At 33.0% G+C, this 18,886-nt stretch overlaps 1 protein-coding gene across 28 annotated transcripts in view; it reads left to right on the top strand.

The window, feature by feature from the left end:
• CaMKII (Calcium/calmodulin-dependent protein kinase II) overlaps positions 1-18,886 on the top strand; it is a 659,837-nt gene that overhangs the window by 422,562 nt on the left and 218,389 nt on the right. For all 28 annotated transcript variants that reach the window (XM_067108708.1, XM_067108712.1, XM_067108709.1 and 25 more), the window contains exons 6-10: positions 1,748-1,850; positions 3,780-3,863; positions 8,307-8,401; positions 10,250-10,372; positions 10,596-10,679. In XM_067108708.1, the coding sequence (XP_066964809.1) occupies positions 1,748-1,850; positions 3,780-3,863; positions 8,307-8,401; positions 10,250-10,372; positions 10,596-10,679 (489 nt within the window). The remainder of the gene's footprint in view (positions 1-1,747; positions 1,851-3,779; positions 3,864-8,306; positions 8,402-10,249; positions 10,373-10,595; positions 10,680-18,886) is intronic.

Genomic DNA, 18,886 nt, shown 5'->3' with positions numbered 1-18,886 from the left:
ACGCGTATTTATGTTCACTTTCCATGAGTAACTTTTAAGATCAGCCTTTTATATGTGGTTATTCTTCAATAATTACTTGAAAGAATCCTTTTGGTACGATTATATGTGATGAAACTTTTCATTGCAAATATTTAATGATGAAGATTGCTACGAAAAAGCCGTAATGCAACCCAAATACTGGTGCAGTCTTTCCCTGTAAACAGACTTGTCACAGTGGATTACGAGAGATACTACACAAGCAATGGAAAACTTGAAGAATAGAAGTATTGGAGTAGTCCCGTCTGCCCTATTACAGTTATTACCTGCGTCTGGAAAGTTATGTTTTGGGTTGTTCATTTGGCTCTGTGAGTCAATTTGGTAACAGGATTACACAAAAAGCTGTGTGGGATTTGACGAAACCAAAAAGTGGGTCTCGTGACTGACAAAGTGAGTAGGTTTAGGGAGAAATAACAACGGGACTCCCGTTGTGGGAGTAAAGGCCTTTTTTTTTTGGGGGGGGGGCGTAGATTGCTCAGCCGTTTTAGGCTTAAAACCCCGAGACATTATACCATAGATTTTACCGGGATTAATAGAGTATTTTACCAGACAAAGGTAATGTGATTATTTCTGCAGAGAAGGTGGCTGGAAGTTGTCTCTCCCCTTAATCTGTAAGATTTCGTTTGCATCCCGACAATAACCATTTCTGGTCGATATAAAAAAAAAATGTCCTCATAGGGCTGTGAAGAAAGCAGAGGTATGCAGTAACCAAGTGCACTCTTGCATGGTTAGATATGAAATTCCTTTGCAAAAAGTCTCAGTCCATAATAATTGTCTGATACGTAATGCAGCCCACATACTTTATCAGCATTTCTGAGTCTCACTCCTTAACTCTAGACTAGAAACCAGTGATTGGGTCGGTCTACCTTATTGAAGAATGAAGGCAAGATAAACCTTGACAAAAGTAGTCGAACACAAGCAGCCAAGGAGAATTGTTGGGGATAATAAGCTCCTAACGTTACATGAAAAAAGAGAGTAATCAAGATATTGGCAAATAGCGGAAGATGTTCTATTCTTACAACGAGAGATTCATAGACTATGCGGTATTCCGTAGGCATCATCAGTCTATACTATTTAATCAGATGGAACTGCATGATGCCCAGGTCATCTCATAAAAACTCCCAGTTTTAATTATTGTTGGAAATATCGAGAAAACTCTGCTTTTTATACCAGATCAAACGAATCATTTTTCGATGAACTTATATTTTATAATGGCGAAAGTTAAGAACCGCTGCATTTGGCAATAAAAACAAAACCGGTTTTAGAATTTTTCGCAAAGTGACGTACTGTTCACACCATTTGATACGTTTATTACCACTTTTAACTGTCATAAGTAATGCATATTTAATAAGAAATAAATGTAAAGAGGTGCTATTTTGTAAGTATTAAACTGTTGTGAAACAAACAAGTCCTCCTAATGTATTTTCACTAATACCAATCCCTAGCGATTATTTTTTTCATGGTTTGTTATTGGTCGCTTTTTTGCAAATTTAGTTATCAGATTTTAAGAAAACTGTAATAGTTCTGTTGTCATAAGACATTAAACCGTCAGCTCTATGATGTTACTCTTGAAGATACCAGTAATTGTTACATAGCAATTTCTTGAAAAACAGCCCTGTATATATTGAAATAATAATGAAATAGGCTCAAACAGTTTGGGATTAGAAATAGAAAACCTCTGTGTGAATCTACTTTCTCCTACCCTTTGCAGCCAGAGAACCTGCTTTTAGCAAGTAAAGCCAAGGGAGCTGCCGTGAAACTTGCCGATTTTGGTTTAGCCATTGAAGTTCAAGGAGACCAACAAGCATGGTTTGGTAAGTATTACTTCCTCAGTTTTGTTAGTTAGCGTGTTTATTATTCTCTCTCTGTCTCTCGTAACTATTTTCGTTTGTCTTTCAGCTAGGTGGGAATTCGGGTAACATATTTCTCATAAGATATTCTGCTGCATCGGATTATTGGCAAATTCAGTCCTAACTTTTATTTGTTTTTGTTTGTGTTTTTTTTTTGTTTTGTTAATTTTTATAGAAATGTGGCTAATTTATTTTTAAAGTCCTTGTCATTAATCATGGCCGTTCTCTGTAGAGAACAGAGGCTGAAGCAGCCCAGTGCATTACAGTAACTGATGGTTTATAAAATAGTGCGGGATTTTGAGAAATCCTAAGGGCTTAGGCCATGAAAGTGACGTAACGAAGAGAAATATTGAACATGACAGCAGTGACCATTAGCCAAGGTTAACTGGAAAGTCAGGTCGTTTATATGACTGATGTTTGAAGAGTTCTCCCTGTAGCCCAAACTGTGTTATGTATTTGAAGCAGAGTTGAGTGTTCAGAGGTTATTCTTTTGGTTGTATGTTGAAGTTTGGGGGGTGTCTGTATAGTTCAGAATCTGTGACTAGACTTGTTTTCCTTTTATTTGTTCAGTTTTAGAAACCGGTCTTGACATTTCAGACGTTAAGACCAGTATGAAGTTAAATTGTTAAAACCAGTATGAATCATGATGTTAAATTATTAAAACCAGTATGAATCATGTGTTAACTGTAGTTGTTAGATACTGCCACATTTAAGATTGCATGCCTGAAATTGCGAAAATGTTTTTCATCAACGGGATTGGTGATTCTGTAGAGCATACCTATCTTTTATATAGTGACCTCTGTCTCTCCTTTGTACTTTACTGTCGCCATTCAGTCGTGTCGAAGGAGTATTTTCCACTGGCAGTGGGCTCGTATTGCTTATTGTACACTACTACTTGAAAGACCTCCACATCCGACATGACCTCAGGAGGTCAGCAGCGGTCTGGAATGGGTCACTGCTTCTTTTCCTATGCTACCAAACTGTGGATTCTCACCTTACTTCAGTGTTCCCTGATTTTTATAATCTGGCATGTTTTATGCGCCTGTTGTGTTGATTCATTTGGGTTTAATCGCGACTTCTTAATGTTTATGACTCCCCGTCTCTCCATTTTTGCTGTCTTTTGCCTTATTTTTATTATAATAGTTTTGAAAAAAAAATTCAGTCAGACATTTCCAATCTTGATAATCAGACTAAAAGGTTTGAACGGACAGCGTCAAATTCTTTTGTAAGTCTTCGACGTGAAAGTTAGGTGGCTTTGTAGAGAACATCATTTAATATCCAGCGGGGCAGTGTATTAAACCTTCATTTTCTGCATGTCTGCAGAGCCTTGAAAAGACATGGCTCAGGAGACTAAATTTGGATAAATGTCATTGTGGTAATAATTTCAGCGTGATACTTTGTTAGAGGATATCCCCCGTATTTACCATTCTCAAATTTATAACAAGCTGTGTCAGAGTAATATTTTACTTTATGAGATGGATCAAAGTGGCCTGACAAAATAATGTCCAGTATGTAGGACGCCTGTTGTTTGCTTTAACCCGTAATTTTGTGTGGAGAATGACTGAAAGTGACTCCCTTATGTTACATGATTCAAGTGATGGTTTTGAAAAGGTTTTTATTCATATTAGTTTTAGTATATCAGTAGCTATATTTTATTTACGAAGCAACAACTGTTATCTGGCGCAGCTATGGTATTGTTCTGGCTGATTAAGCTGGCCTTATTCCAGCCCATGCTTTAATTTCGATGACTATATAAAGGAGGATTGAAGTGGAGGAGTATTCATAAATTATTCGAGATGGATTTCCTACATTATAGATGATACAGTATTATATTATGTTCTGTTATGTTGTTATCTTATAGCCAGTTGTTCTTACATGTTTCCCTTCTTTCAGGTTTCGCTGGTACGCCAGGTTATCTATCGCCAGAAGTGCTAAAAAAAGAACCGTATGGCAAACCAGTAGACATTTGGGCGTGTGGTGAGTCATCTTTTCTACGTCTCTTTCGAAAACTCATCATTTTCTGTGTTCAAATTTACTCAAAATCAGGTTTTAATTTTTTTTTTTTTTTTTTTTTGAATTAATCCATTACATGGGTATCTGAGCAAGGTAACTGCACACATGTTATCAGATAATTCCATAATTATTAATATCATATATAATTTATGATTATTAATATCGCATACTTAAGGTTTCAAGATTTTTTTCTGAGACTTTAGGGTGTTTTTCTCCAGCGCACAAAAGGTTTCATATCTTATAATTTAAATGCGAATGTAATATCTCATTGCTAAAGCTGAATTACATTTCCTTTTTTTAATTTTTTATACATAAGTGAGCAGGAATTTACTATAGTATAGTGTATATTTATAAAGATTTAATGAAAGAAAAATTTAGGCATTACCTTATCATGGTATGTATGGGAAATACAGTACTTGAAAAATACATTTCTTGTTCACTGATTATGTCATAGTTTTGAACAATTTTGTGTAATTTTAGTAATTGTTTAGACATGGCAGCATAGCATGCTTGAAATTATTGCATTATGTACAGGAAATACAATGTAAATATATTTTCAGCAAGGTCTTAAAAATGGATTTGATATCTTTTTTGTATCAGAATCAGTCATTTCTATCTGTGAGTTAAGGTGCGCCATTCTAAAAGTTAACAAGTGAAGAGTAAATATTTTATTGAACATTTTAAAGTGACTAAGAAAACAGTCCATAGGATAATATTTCAGGTTATAAGGTATTAGTAGTTAAGCAGCCATGTTTTTTCCACTGTTCTATGTACAGTTTTTCCAAGCATATACCCTGGATGCCAGGCAATGGCCTCTCTATGGATACCACGCCTCCCCTCTCTACAACTTACCATCAGCCGACATTTCTTTTATTCTTTGTACTCGGGAGACATGGTTAACTGCTATAGCACATAGTTCAGAATATTTTGTTTTCACTTAGGATAAGAGTTACAGAGCAATCATTTTTATGTACAGATTATAGTTCTAGTTCAAGCAAATATTGCATGTTTTTGCATGTCGATTTTCCTATACAGAATTCTTTGTATGCATACTTCAAGGTTAAATGAATTTCTAATAAAGATGCTATAGCTTTATACACTTGATTTAAGCATCCTGGTTTTTTTATCTTAAATTATTTATTACTGCAACTAATTAGTCTTGCTGTCTGAAGTTCATTACTGTATAGCATTTAATGAAATGGTAAAATTGAGGGTTTATGCCGTTTAAATATATATATATATATATATATATATATATATATATATATATATATATATATATATATATACAGGTATTCCCCTACTTATGATGGGGTTAGGTTCCAAAAAACCCATCGTTTGTTGAAAAAATCGTAACTCGAATATGGCCTAGCCTACACTAGGGTAATCAGTACCATCTATACATATATGGTAGCCTAGCCTACACTACACTACTTTATACATATATGGTATAGTAATTATTAGCGTCAGCTAATTCTGCAGGTTCAATGCAGATTGACATGATAAGTCAGTATAAAGAGAAATTGAATAACAAACAAGGCCTAGCCTGCACTTTCGTATATCATATACGGTAGCCTAGCCTACATTATATTGTATTCTATTTTCACATAACACCGTATCATACAAGCATCAAAATAACGAATGTGCATCTTTTCCCTGGATCTTTTAAAAAGTTATGCTTTACTACACTGTATCCAATCGTAAATATTCTTATATAGCTTTTGCATTATAAATTCCGATCATAGCAATCAAATGTTTTGGTTTGGGAATCGATCACATGGTCTTTATTTCGCCACATATAACTCGGTTCAGAGGGCATTTCTTGCTTCTAGTTAGCGTAAATGAATCTCTAGATACTTTATTTATAAGGGACATATATATTTTTCGTTATATGAAGTGTTTTTAAGTCGAAATATAACTTAAATATGTCTCGTTGTGAAATTAATTTAGCCTTTTTTTTTTTCGTTAATAGATGACGTTGGCCGATTGTTTTGTTTAAAAAAAAAATCAAGATTCCGTTCGCTATTTTCTCTTGATGTCATCATCATACTACGAGCTTTTCGTATTTATCTTTTATCGGCATGAAAACAGCAGTAATATGTGTTCTTTCATGCCCAGTAGTTTTGATTGAAATACTTTCCAATTTTATTTGCTGTCGAGTTTCATCCATGTTGCCAATGCACAATGATTTATAGTCATTAGCAGCCTGAACATTCTTTTCTCAGCTTCAACTACAACTTGCCGCTTAAATTTACTGTAGCAGTATATTTCCTTGCCGATCTTTTCTCCAAAGCGGATAAGGGTAGTGTAAAAACATATCAGTACTTAACGCCATTTTTAACATAACTACGGTAATTGTTTAACCGTATGATGGTTGAAATACAAGCAAAACAGTTGTTATCCGATTCGGTTATTAGCAAAACAACAGTCTCTCGTTCGGTTGTTTATGGCTGTACACATTTTCGCAAGAGTATAAGGTTACTAACAATACTTTTATCATTCTCTTACTTTTTTAACTAGAAGATGGAATAAAGAGATGGAGAAAAAGAAGTTGGTCTATTGTAAGTTGGTCTCTCTTGCTGCTTGATTCTACGGCAACTGTAGTGTGCGCTGTTGCCTGTACCTGCTCGAAATTTAAAAATATTTTCTAAATATTGTCGTACCAGTATTAATTGCTAACTCCATCGTAAAATTGAATTATCGTAAGACGAATTATCATCACTCGTGCACTACCTGTATTTACAAACGCACAAAAATTGCAAACGAACACTGACCTATTTTAACTTCCGACACAACGAGAGCAAGTGAGGTCAGGTCATTGAATTAATGTGCCTATTCCAGCCTCTCGGGCCAACGTATCGTACACCGTACGCTGCCTGATTGTACGTTGTTGCCTGCGCCAGTCGCCCGTGAAATTTAAAAATACGTATTTTCAAAATATTGTCGTATTGATATTAATTGCTAACCCCATCATAAAAGCGAATTATCGTAAGTTGAATTATCGTAACTCGAGCACTACCTATATATACATATATATATATATATATATATATATATATATATATATATAGATTAACCCCCCGTATTCATGTTCGCGTGATTCGCGGACTCACTCATTCGCGGGTTTCTCTGTGGAAAATATCTAGCCATTATTCGCGGAAAATTTGCCCATTCGCGGTATTTTTCACTGAGAAATATTCACTAATTACTGTATTTTCATATAATTTTCATGAATAAATGCACTTTTTGTGATAAAACTATTAAAATACTCAGGTATAAGCATTTTTACAGGAATTTTCTTGTGTTTAAACTATCAAAATGGGCAGTTCTAAGTGTTTTTAGAGGGGTTTTAAGTATTCACGGATTTTAGCTATTTGCGGGGGTGTGTGGTACGCATCCCCCTCGAATATGGGGTTCACTGTATATATATTATATATATATATATATATATATATATATATATATATATATATATATATGTATATATATATATATATATATATATATATATATATATATATATATATATATATATATATATATATATATATATATATATATATATATATATATATATACAGTACAGTATATTTATATATATAGATATATATATATATATATATATATATATACAGTACAGTATATATATATATATATATATATATATATATATATATATATATATATATATATATATATATATATATATATACAGTACAGTATATTTATATATATAGATATATATATACAGTACAGTATATAAATATATATATATATATATATATATATATATATATATATATATATATATATAAATTTCAGGCAGCCAATTAAGGTTATTCTTAGCCAGTGTTTTACTCATTGTAATAAAACTGAAATTGGAATATGTACACTGCATTCCATGCCTGTATGAATGCAACCGTTCCAGCATAAACATATTCAAGATTTTATTTTTTTGGGTACATATTCAAGATTTTATCTTTTTGGGGTACTAGCTGTGCATAGCACTTTCAGTATACATATAGTATATTCTAAAATTTTGCAGTTTTCAGTTACTGGAATCATTTGATAAATCAGTAACATTCTGAGTTGGGTTTTAGCAGTTCTGTATACTGTATATTGGATATCACTCATTAGAAATGAGTTTTGATTGCACATTGTGTATATATTTAAAAAACCTGCAAGTATTAACATTCAGTCTTAAAATTAACTCCTGTAAGTATTTCTATGACTTACACCTGCCTTACCCCAAATCTGTATAAGAAAGGCATGCAAACTTTCTTTGTACTGACTTTAAGAATTACTCATTTTCTCTTTGTGAAATTTTTGTATATTTTGGACTTGCATTCAAGATGCTTGTTGTCTTTTTTATGTGACTGAGGTTTTGATTCACACTATTTCTTCTAGGTGTGATTCTCTACATCCTCCTCGTGGGTTACCCACCCTTCTGGGACGAAGATCAACACAGGTTATACGCCCAAATCAAAGCAGGAGCTTACGATGTTAGTATATTTGGTGTTTTTTTTTTTTATCTACATGTGATTTTGATCAAATATGAGTTTCATGAAAGTTATACAGGGTACCACATTTATTTGTATCAAAATATTATCTTCATGTAACAGGAAATAATCAAAAGAATTATCTGGTAGGTTCTTCCTGAGGGTACCCAGTTAAAAATTTTGAGCTATCTTTCACAAGTTTTTCTCAACAGGAATCTGCCCCAGTTTTCTAGTTCTCTACCTCAGAAATAACTGCATGCTACTTACTTTGTAGGACATCTACATCTAAATTTTGCTGATAAGAAAGAGTGTCACTTAATTCTTTACCAAAGGTTGTTCATTCCATTTGGTGAAGTGTGGAATAGTCTTTTGGAGGAGTTATTGATGCTGAGTCCTATAATTGTAATTTGATGAGACTGTAATATTACAGTAAAGAATTATGTAGCATTGCCGTATTTTTTGTAGAGCTATGCAATATACAATATTGTTGTTGATATATCCATATTTATTTGTTTGTTATCTATTAGTTTTTATTTTTTTACTGTATTTTCCTCTTTCCTTCACATAGGGCATTCTGTTTTGAAAATTGCTCTTTAATCTCATTTTGTATGAATGTTTGAATATTTTCAGATATGTAGAGACAATGATAAATGTAATGAGACCTTGTCTTTAAAGACTGGAAGTAGGCGCATCAAGTGTTTCTGGCTAGTTAATTTTCATATTGTCAGTATGAACATTTTTCATGTATGTTTACGTTTTGTAACTATTTCAAATGATGACTTCACAACAGTAAAAAAGTAGAATATCATTTATGAAAGTTGTGGCTTAAGGACAGACAGGACATGCAAAAGTCTAAAAGGTTTGAACAGCATGTGGAAAGGAAAGCTTTGTGCCTGACATCAAAGGATGCAATAGACCCACCTCTTGAAAAACTGAAGATTACATGAGTCAAGGAAAACAGCAACAGGGAGGAAAGTTTGGATTTTATCATAAGGAGGAGAGAAACAACCACTGAATTATGCGATCAGCTGATGAGTGCATGTGGGCTATGGTGTCCTGGCTGTTTTAAATGTCACCTGACAAGTGAAAGGACCCTCTCCATCAGCTCAAAAGAACAATTATAAACAAGTATATACCATTAGAGAGGTAGTAAGACTAACTTGCAGTAGTGATTTGCTCCTAAGAGAAACCTAGAAGTTCTTCCTTACTGGAATAGATAAGCTTCAAGTAACTGGGACAAAGGAAAACATATTACATAGTAACATAACTCAGTATGCTTTTGAATCATGTGATCTGTAAGAAATTAGTATCCTGTACATCTAAAATGTTGACTGAATCAGAAGGTTGAAAGACATTTCCATTAAAAATCACAGAAATAAGAGATTGATTAAATTAGTAGACAGAAAATACGAAAATGGTCTCGTATGCCCTGTTAAGGGATACCTTTTAATCTTGATGTGAGAGTGGTAAAAAATATGAAAATATTTGGACCAAGTGTGAACAGTTAATGGTGACTGGGAGTTGAAGGAGGGAGAAATGTAGATCAGTGCAGGGCTTTGAATCATCATCAGAAGTGTAAAGTAGAAGAAAGATTAGAGAGACTCATTGCTAAGAGTAGAAAAGAATGAAAGAACAGAACTTGAGAAGCGCCACTAGAGTAGGTGATAAACCATGACCAGCAGTATGTAGAAATCTGAAAGTGTTTTGGTCTTCAAGTCACTGGAACAAATTTTTCGAAATTGGTGTATGTTAAGAAATTCATTTTAATGTCATGTTTCCTAATTGTGGAATACTTGGTTATTTATGAATACCTTATATATCTATTCTTGTAAATTTCCTTTTTTCACACAGTATCCTTCACCTGAGTGGGACACAGTAACACCTGAAGCCAAAAATCTTATTAATTCAATGTTAACAGTTAACCCAGCCAAGCGTATTACAGCTGCAGAAGCTCTTAAACACCCATGGATCTGCGTATGTGTCTTTCATATCTTTGATACAGCAAAACTTTTAACTAATGTTTACTCATAGTGTTAATGAAATATACCATGTTTTTCATATATAGACATGGAAAGTTATATGAATTTTATAAACTATAAACTTAATCCTCCATTGCAATATCTGTGTAGTAAATACTGTACTGGATTATAATTGTGGTATGGGTACTCTATGTCAACTTGTTTTCGTCTTTCAACAGCAACGTGAACGTGTGGCTAGTGTTGTTCACAGGCAGGAGACTGTTGATTGCTTGAGAAAGTTCAATGCTAGAAGAAAGCTAAAGGTGAGTTCCCCATTGGGATTTTCGTTCATACTTTCATTGAATTCTTTTGTTTATAACAGTTAATGAAAACATGAATTATCAAGTTATATTTATGATTTAATAGTAAAGTACTTTCTAAATACAGTTGTTTTAATTAACTTTCAGTGTTGTGATCAACAAGAAGTAGGATCATTTTTTGAAAACTACAGATCTTAATTCATTTATATTAAAATTCTGTTTTTTTTCTTTTTTGTTTTAACACCTTATGATATTTAATTCTTAAGAGATTCTTAGATAACCAAGCTGCTATAGTATAGCTGTAGCAAGCAGACTGGTATTTCATAATAGATGAGGTTTCTTAAGTGGAAGTAAACCTTTCTGTAGAAAGCAAAATGAGTTTATTATGCAGGCTTATTTATTTCATCACCAGTCCCCATTCTGTTTATAAGATTCCCTTCAACAACTTGGTAGGAGTATGAGATTCCTATTAGCCTGGGCATTTCTAGTAGCAATACATATATTTTTTAGATCTAAAGAAATATAGGTCGTTCATTATAATTTTTATCATCATTCTTTGCATTTGATATTTTGGTTTAGGGCAAATCTAAAAAAAAGATATTTCTAAAGACTTTTTCAGTATCATACTGAAAAAGCATATCTGTAATTCAAATATTGATAGGGAAATAAAATTGTATTTATTAGTGGGTTGTCAGTTCTAATTTTTCATGGAGGTAATATCATTCTTGACCTTTACCAGTTCTGGATATGATTCCATAAAAATCAGAATATTAGTTGATAACTACTGATCCATAAGGGCCAACATTTAGGAACGGTCAAAACAGCACAGACTCTTTTGATTCAATATTTGAGATAGCATGGATTTTTGTTCTCTCCCTTGTAGCTGATAACTGGAACTTTCATGTTACTTAATGGCATTTTAATTAACTTGCTTGGGTTTTTTTTTGAAATCCTTGCAAAATTAATTGGATTTAGCAGTGTTCCTTAGATCAAATATATTGGGATATTTTCTATCCTCTTCATATCTGGTGATCCCCACTGTAAGTTTCAAGAATTACTTGTCATTGCTTTTAACTTTTCCGTAACTTTTAAGTTTGACACAGTGCCCCCCACAAACCAGTCAAAGTCATATGTCGTGCTTATTTCTTCCATGAACTGAGGGCAGGTTTGTAATCTTTACCTGTTCTGACTGTGTTTTTTGGACAGTGCAATATCTTTTGCTTGCCTTGTCCTATGAAACTTAAGATTACTTCATTTGCTTTTTTATTCGTTTCTCACTAATACTGGTAGCCATTTGCCTTATTCGAGCACTGTTTTAACCTTTTTATTCTTGGAAGGTGTATTATACATTTTACAGTTCATATGACCTCTCTTTTGTAATCTATGCAAAATCAGGCATATATTTTGTTTTAAATGGAAATAATGAAGACATTTGATGGAACGTATCACTGTGTCAAGTCTTTCTGTGAGAAGCAGTGTACACTTTAGGTTCCAGTGATGTAGACATGCTCCTGGTCCATCGTTGGTTTCATGCACTATTGTAAAGAATTTTTTTTCTCATCTATGAAGGCTATATTTTACTTCCATCCTTGGACGGAGCTAGATCAGGTGCCTTTAGTCTCACATTTTGTCCCCATTGCAACTGAGGTCAGTAAGGTCATGACTGGCCAACAAACTATAAATTTTATAATGTGGCAAGAAGGCACCATTCTTATTCTTTTCATGCCAGGTGCTGGAAAGTACCTGGAGACGAGTTGCATAAGTCTTCTGATAGCCAAGATCCTGTGGAGGTTTATGTTTTCTTGCCAGGGCTTTTTTTTAGGTTAGATATTGTCTTAATACTTCACATACTTAAAAAAGATGGAAAATATTTGTTTGTTGTGGATAAAGGTCAAATAATCTTTTTTTGACCAGCTCTCAATGGTTTTCAATAAGGAAAGGGAATATAAGTACCTGTACATCTCTGATCCTTAACCATTGATATTAACAGTTTGGTACAGAGTTCCTAAAGTGGAATTAGTGTAGTGTTTTAGTGATGTACATTATTGAGCATCTTAAGCCATAACAGACTCAGTGGTTATAGTGTCACTGATAAAAAGAGATCGTTTGCAAACTAACTGACCACTCTGGTAAGTTTTGCAACTTCTGACAATTAGGTTGAGATCTATATGTGAGTCAGTAGGAGAGGCTGCTCCTTAGTGTCCTAAATTATCAGGATCATAGTCCAGTAGTGATGACTGATGTTTTCAGGGAATCAGAAATGGCTGTTATGGCCGTTCTAATTGTGTTTTTAACCATGAAAGTTATTCAGAACTAAGTAGGGTACAGACAGATGAAATTTTTGGGCACCCTTATGCAGACTAGCATAGTCACTGTGACCTAAACATCAAAGAGTTGTATATACATACCAGTTTTCTTTTAAGATCTGGAACTTTAAGAGAACAGATATTCTAGTGTGGATATTATTACAAGCTCTGTAGGACTTCCACTTACTGAAAGGAAATGTCATACCACCCATTCTACATATTCTTCTTTTTTCAAACCTGCCTTTCTAGTTACTGTAATGTTTACTTTTCTTTGCTGTACTTCTCCCTTCAGCATAGTCCTGACACTTCAGAGTCTTCTCTTTGAGGATGACTGTTTTTTCCTCAGATTCAAGATACAGAAGGTAGCCCTTACTGGTTGTAGTTGCTGTTAAGAATTTGTCTGTATCCTTACAAGGTGGACCTGTCTTCTCAGGCATGAAGAAAATTCTTTGCCTCTGTTGAACAATTACCTTGAAAATCTCATTGCTTGCAACTCATTAGCAGGGTCTCTTCTTGATTATCTTGTCATGCATAACAAAAATGACAAATTAAGGTTTTAAGTCTTTGAGTATCTTTAGTTTTTGGAAAAAAGGCTCTAAGCAAAAAATAAGGGCCCAAGTATCAAATGAGTTTTGCTAAGTATGCTCCTGGAGGTACCACTAAACCTCTACTGATTGAAAGATGTTCTTTGTTGTAACTATTCCTCCTCATTCATGTTTCAAGTAGGTGTGTAGATTGCAGTGTTTTAGTTAGCCTAGTACTTGAGAATACTATTCATAACAGTAGACTTATTGTCTGGATTGAAATCTGATTCTTATGGATGACTTACATTTTCTGCATTATTAAGTTGATATTATCTCCATATGCAGCTTGAAGCAGTCACTAGTAATGAAATTGTCAACAATAAAATTTACAATTGAGAGCATAAAATGTCATTATATTTGATATTAACTGACAGCTTTTTAAGTGCTTGGGGACAGTTATATTTATTTCAAGCAAATAGCTCATTAGGAACTGTCTGTGGTATTCTATAAAAATTATTTTATTTATTAAAGTTTTTCATAAATCCCCATTAAATGAAAAGCTAAAACTAAAAATAACTCCCAGAAAACCTGGGAATTATAAATATCTTATCTTATATCACTGCTTTTATGCCCTTCACTCATGTCTGGAAGAATGGAGTGTCCTGTACATTTTGTTAGTTGCTCCAGTGATGTTAATTATTGTGCCACATTGTAATATCAAAACAGTTGATCAGTTTTTATATTGTCTTATTATAAATACAGTTAATAAATTTTCCAACAATAGGAGTTTTCTTATGCTATGATGTAGGCTGTTAAGAGTATAGTATTGCAATTTTCTTATGCTATGATGTAGGCTGTTAGAGTATAGTGTTGCAAATTTTGTATATTTAGTCCAGAAAAATCCACTGCCTCTTACTGATAGGTAGAATAGTTTTTTATGTTTTATTTAAAAATGAAAGTTTCTTATAATATTCAATAAAAGTAGATAGGTGAAAGTTGAATTTATGGTTTAAAGGAAACTATATTTTGACCCCTCTTTTCTGAATATGTAATATGTTTTTCATGGTATTGGTATTTTTATTTCTCCTGCATATGTTAAAATCACTTATGTTTAACTGTAGCATTTCAAAACTGTAGCATTTCAATTTTATGAATATTATGTCCATAAAATTTCTAAGTGTATAGAAGAATATTTACTGTAGGTAATATGCCTATTCATTAAATTTTATGTAGGATTCCTTGTGACTTAGGCTGTAGATAGCAGTATTTTTTATAAGGTTCAAGTTATTCTGAAGTTTTTAAAGTTTTAAAAGTTGGAAGGTCAGCTTTTATTGCTGTTAATGGTTACTTTTGTTTTTAAAGATTGAAGTTAAGGGGTGTTTTTTTTTTATCCTCTGGGGCTACACAAACACAGATGATAATTGTTTCCTCTCCTTCTATTGCCTGTGAGCAAGGCATAAAAGTATGTTTTATTTTGTTAGAAATTTTTCCTGGTGTGGTAGTGTTTCTATAAGAAATGAGAACATAACTGTCAATGAAATCTGCATTCCTGTATTGTTCCACAACATAGTTCTCTTTTCTCTAGAAAGTAATCACCTGCAGCTATTCTTTTAAAGTTGAGCTGTATTTGTAGGGTGTCCCCTCATGAAGTGTATTGGAAACGTAGCAGTATTTTTGTGGCTGATCAGCTGTCTGCTGTTGATGTTTAAATTTTATGAGGTTAGGGGAGATTTATTGTTACCCAGTGCATCATGCTTTCATGAATTTTCCATCAAGCGAGTCTTGTGTCAGATTGTTACAAATCTTAAAAAAGATGTTGTTAGATCAAGCCCTAAACAGGCACAAGCATTAAGTAGAAATTGCTATCCAACTTTTGGACTGTTCAAAAATCGTCAGTGCAACTCTTTTATTTAATGAAGAATCATCAGTATCATAGCTGTCTTGTATTGGTTTCTTGCACATCATATAATTGAAATGTGCATCATGTAAGTGTGGTGCGTGTCTTGTAAGTATAGTGATGGTTTCATAAACATTCATATTGTAAAAGTAACTGAGAAGATGTTTATATATTCTTTTACCATATTTTTATTAAATAGCTTGTTTTATTAGATTTTTTAATTTTAAGTGTAAAAGTAAATTGAAATTACATTGTACCATAATTTAATTGCTCTGTCAGGTTGTAAGATCTCTCTCTCTCTCTCTCTCTCTCTCTCTCTCTCTCTCTCTCTCTCTCTCTCTCTCTCTCTCTCTCTCTCTCTCTCTCTCTCTCTCTCTCTCTCTCTCTCTCTTCATTTACCATCATTATCTGCCAGTTTACATTTTAGATTTCTCAGTATCCACATTTTGGTGAATTGGATGGTTACCTAGGCTACTCAGAGCACAGTCATAATGTCATGATGCATCTTTTCACTATTGGCAATTTGTGATATAGTGTACCCATATCGTAACAATTCCTTATTGAATTGTACAGTTACCATACCAGTATCATGGCACTGTACTGGTATTGTACTAGTAGCATATACACTGTACTATATAACATAACAGCTGTCATCATGATGTCAGTTTTGCTCTCTGCAGGCCGACTTGCTTGTAACTTGCTACAATTTTCAGGTCTTTAAAATCATGAGAGTGTGAACTGTGCATAATTAGGTAGTGATAGGAAGAAAATGTTTTGAAGATCTATATAAGAATATGAAAAATTTCCTACGCATCACTTCTTGAGAATTTGTGAAAGGCCATGAATTCACCAATTCACCCAATTAAGCATGCTGTCCTAATTGAATACAGATAATTTTGTGGAAGCATTTAAAAGTTAAATCATTTAATGTTTAAAGTTTCCAGTCTTACATATCAACACAAATTTTCCATTATTTACACTGCTTGAAGAATGTCATTTAGTTGTTTCTTTCAGATTACTTTAGTAATCCCATTCTCAGTATCATTGTTTCTGTAAATATTAAATAGTTGAACTTTTTATTATGTTTCAACAAAATTTTGTGCTGACAAGATTAGGGTTAACTTACTCATTGCATTTTAAAAAATTGGTACAGTACTTACTATTAAATTTCTTTGGATTTTGTGAATGCACAAAAAGCAATAAGTTTTCTCTACTGTACAAATTGCACAGTAATTTTTTTCCTTTGTTGTAGGCAGTGTAAATTTCTGTAAAGTCTTGTAACCATTTTATCATCATATTGTACTTTCAGATCAGTTTTGTGGCTCAAAAATAAAATTATTGATAGATCAGAAAAATTTTTATTGTATTTGAAGTTAGTTTGGGTTAAATTACAAGTGCCATAGTACCCCAGAGGATGTGGAATTAAAAGAAGTATGGTATACATTAGTTCAAAAACAATTCTAAGTGTCTCATTAGGAAATTGAAGTCAATATCTCATCATTTTAGGTCTTCAAATATTAAAAGTTTAGGATGTTTTATGCCTTTGTTAAGAGCATTGCTTATATTGAGGTTATACTGAGGTTAGATATATTTGTAACTTTTCTTCTTTTTGGAGTCATCAGCCTGTTGTTAATTACTTCGTTGAATATTAGAAATCTAACGTCATTTAAGAAAAGCACCAGAGTTCAGTGACGTTTTGCCATAGAAGCTTGTTGGAATTTCTGTTTAGTCTATCAATGCTCTGTCTTTAGTAGGCATTTCTTCTGATTAATATTGAAGGCAGCATTAATTTTTAGCAAGCCATGATAGAATTATAGTTAGGCCACAAATAGAAGTTCATTTACAGAGCAAGTAGAAATAGAATTGTTTCCACTGGTCTTCAACTTGTCTTTCATGACAAGTTTGGCAGATTATCCCTATTTTATCTTTGTGGTTTCCAACACTTGAGATAAGTTTTTGTGTTCCTGATACTTGCATATTTTTGTTGTCTGTCAGTTTCTTCAGTATATTCCTTTTGGTCTTTTGATCTCCTGCTTGTATTCCCCTTAAGAGGGCACACGGTGATTCAGAAATATGAGGTTTTGAAAAATCAAATAATTTGATTTATTAAACTACCTGTTTTATATTTCAAGGTTCTGTCTACTAAAAAAGTCATTTATGACCTTTCAAACTTTCACTGAAGTAAATTTTGTTCAGTTTTTGTGGGTATCAATTGAAGCATAACTAATCTATTCACATTATCACTGAAATATATTTAATTCAGTCCTAATGCATATCAAGTGAAGCATAACCCTATGTTTATAACACTTTTTCCTTGAAGAATCTTCCTCTCAAAATAACCAATTTCAGAAATGCTGGGATTTCAGAGACTCACTGAATTCAGTTTTAATTGTTCACCTTTTAACTAGTTGTTCTGGACAGTGTCTGTAGTTTTGCATTTCTGCCACTGTTGTTGACTGGACCATAAACTATCACAGCACTCCTGAAGTTAATCAGATTTTTTTACAAACAAGATGTGGAACAACACATTCATTTGACAAGGTAGATAGCCTGATGTTTAGGAAAAGGACACTGGAAAAAAGCAAAATGTGTTGAGCGTTAATCATTTTGCGCACAAAAGAAGTTTTAATTTATTGTAATTTGTCTTAGAATAATTTCTAAATAGGTTATTGTTCCGTGATCCCCTTTTAAATACATGTACCATAATAAGAAACTCACAGTACTGGTTGAATATTCTGGGAGTCATTGTTCAAGGATTATTTTTACTTATATAAAAGATAGACATTGGTATGAGTATTATTTTTTTTTTTAAATTTGCCGTTTGGAAGATGCGCTGGACTTACTTAGTAACAGAGGTTTTAAAGCTATGGATGCAGTTTCAAGTGTGTCATGTTTAGTTTGCAAATGAAAGCATTCTTCATTTAATTTATTTCACATGAGGAAACAAAGCTCTGTAATTGTGTATTGGAACCAATGTTAATAAACCTTTAAAGAATACAATTCTCTGCAGGGAAGGAAGGAGAGGACATTTACATCTAATGTGTTTATGTGTAACACTTTGTAAATTAGGGGTCTTTTTGTATGCCAGGAAATAGCCATTGACAAGTATACTTCCTAAATGGAACAGAAATCTAGCTCAGTTTTAGTCAAATTTTAGGAATATAGATTTTGTGTTTGTGAAGTATTTTGATGGAGTTGATGTGAATTGCCTATAAAGAGATAGTCATTAATATTTTTCTTTATTAAAAAGGAACAAAATATTACTGTAAAGGGTGACTTGCAAATCACACTTTTTATTATTAATTTCAGTTAATATATTTGATACTGTAGATTCAATGTGTATTGCTACTGGTGTGCTTTAAAAGTGAAATTCTTGACATGACATCATAATAGCAGCTTAATTATTTATTGGGGATACTCGAAAACTGTATTATGCCATGTCTGAGAATTGCAGCAACAGCAATGCTATGATTGGCTCGCTCT

Source organism: Macrobrachium rosenbergii, chromosome 9 (assembly GCF_040412425.1).
Source record: "Macrobrachium rosenbergii isolate ZJJX-2024 chromosome 9, ASM4041242v1, whole genome shotgun sequence".
Classification (NCBI taxonomy): Eukaryota; Metazoa; Arthropoda; class Malacostraca; order Decapoda; family Palaemonidae; genus Macrobrachium; species Macrobrachium rosenbergii.
Note: the sequence above shows the minus strand (reverse complement) of the source record. Positions and strands in the feature narration are given on the sequence as shown.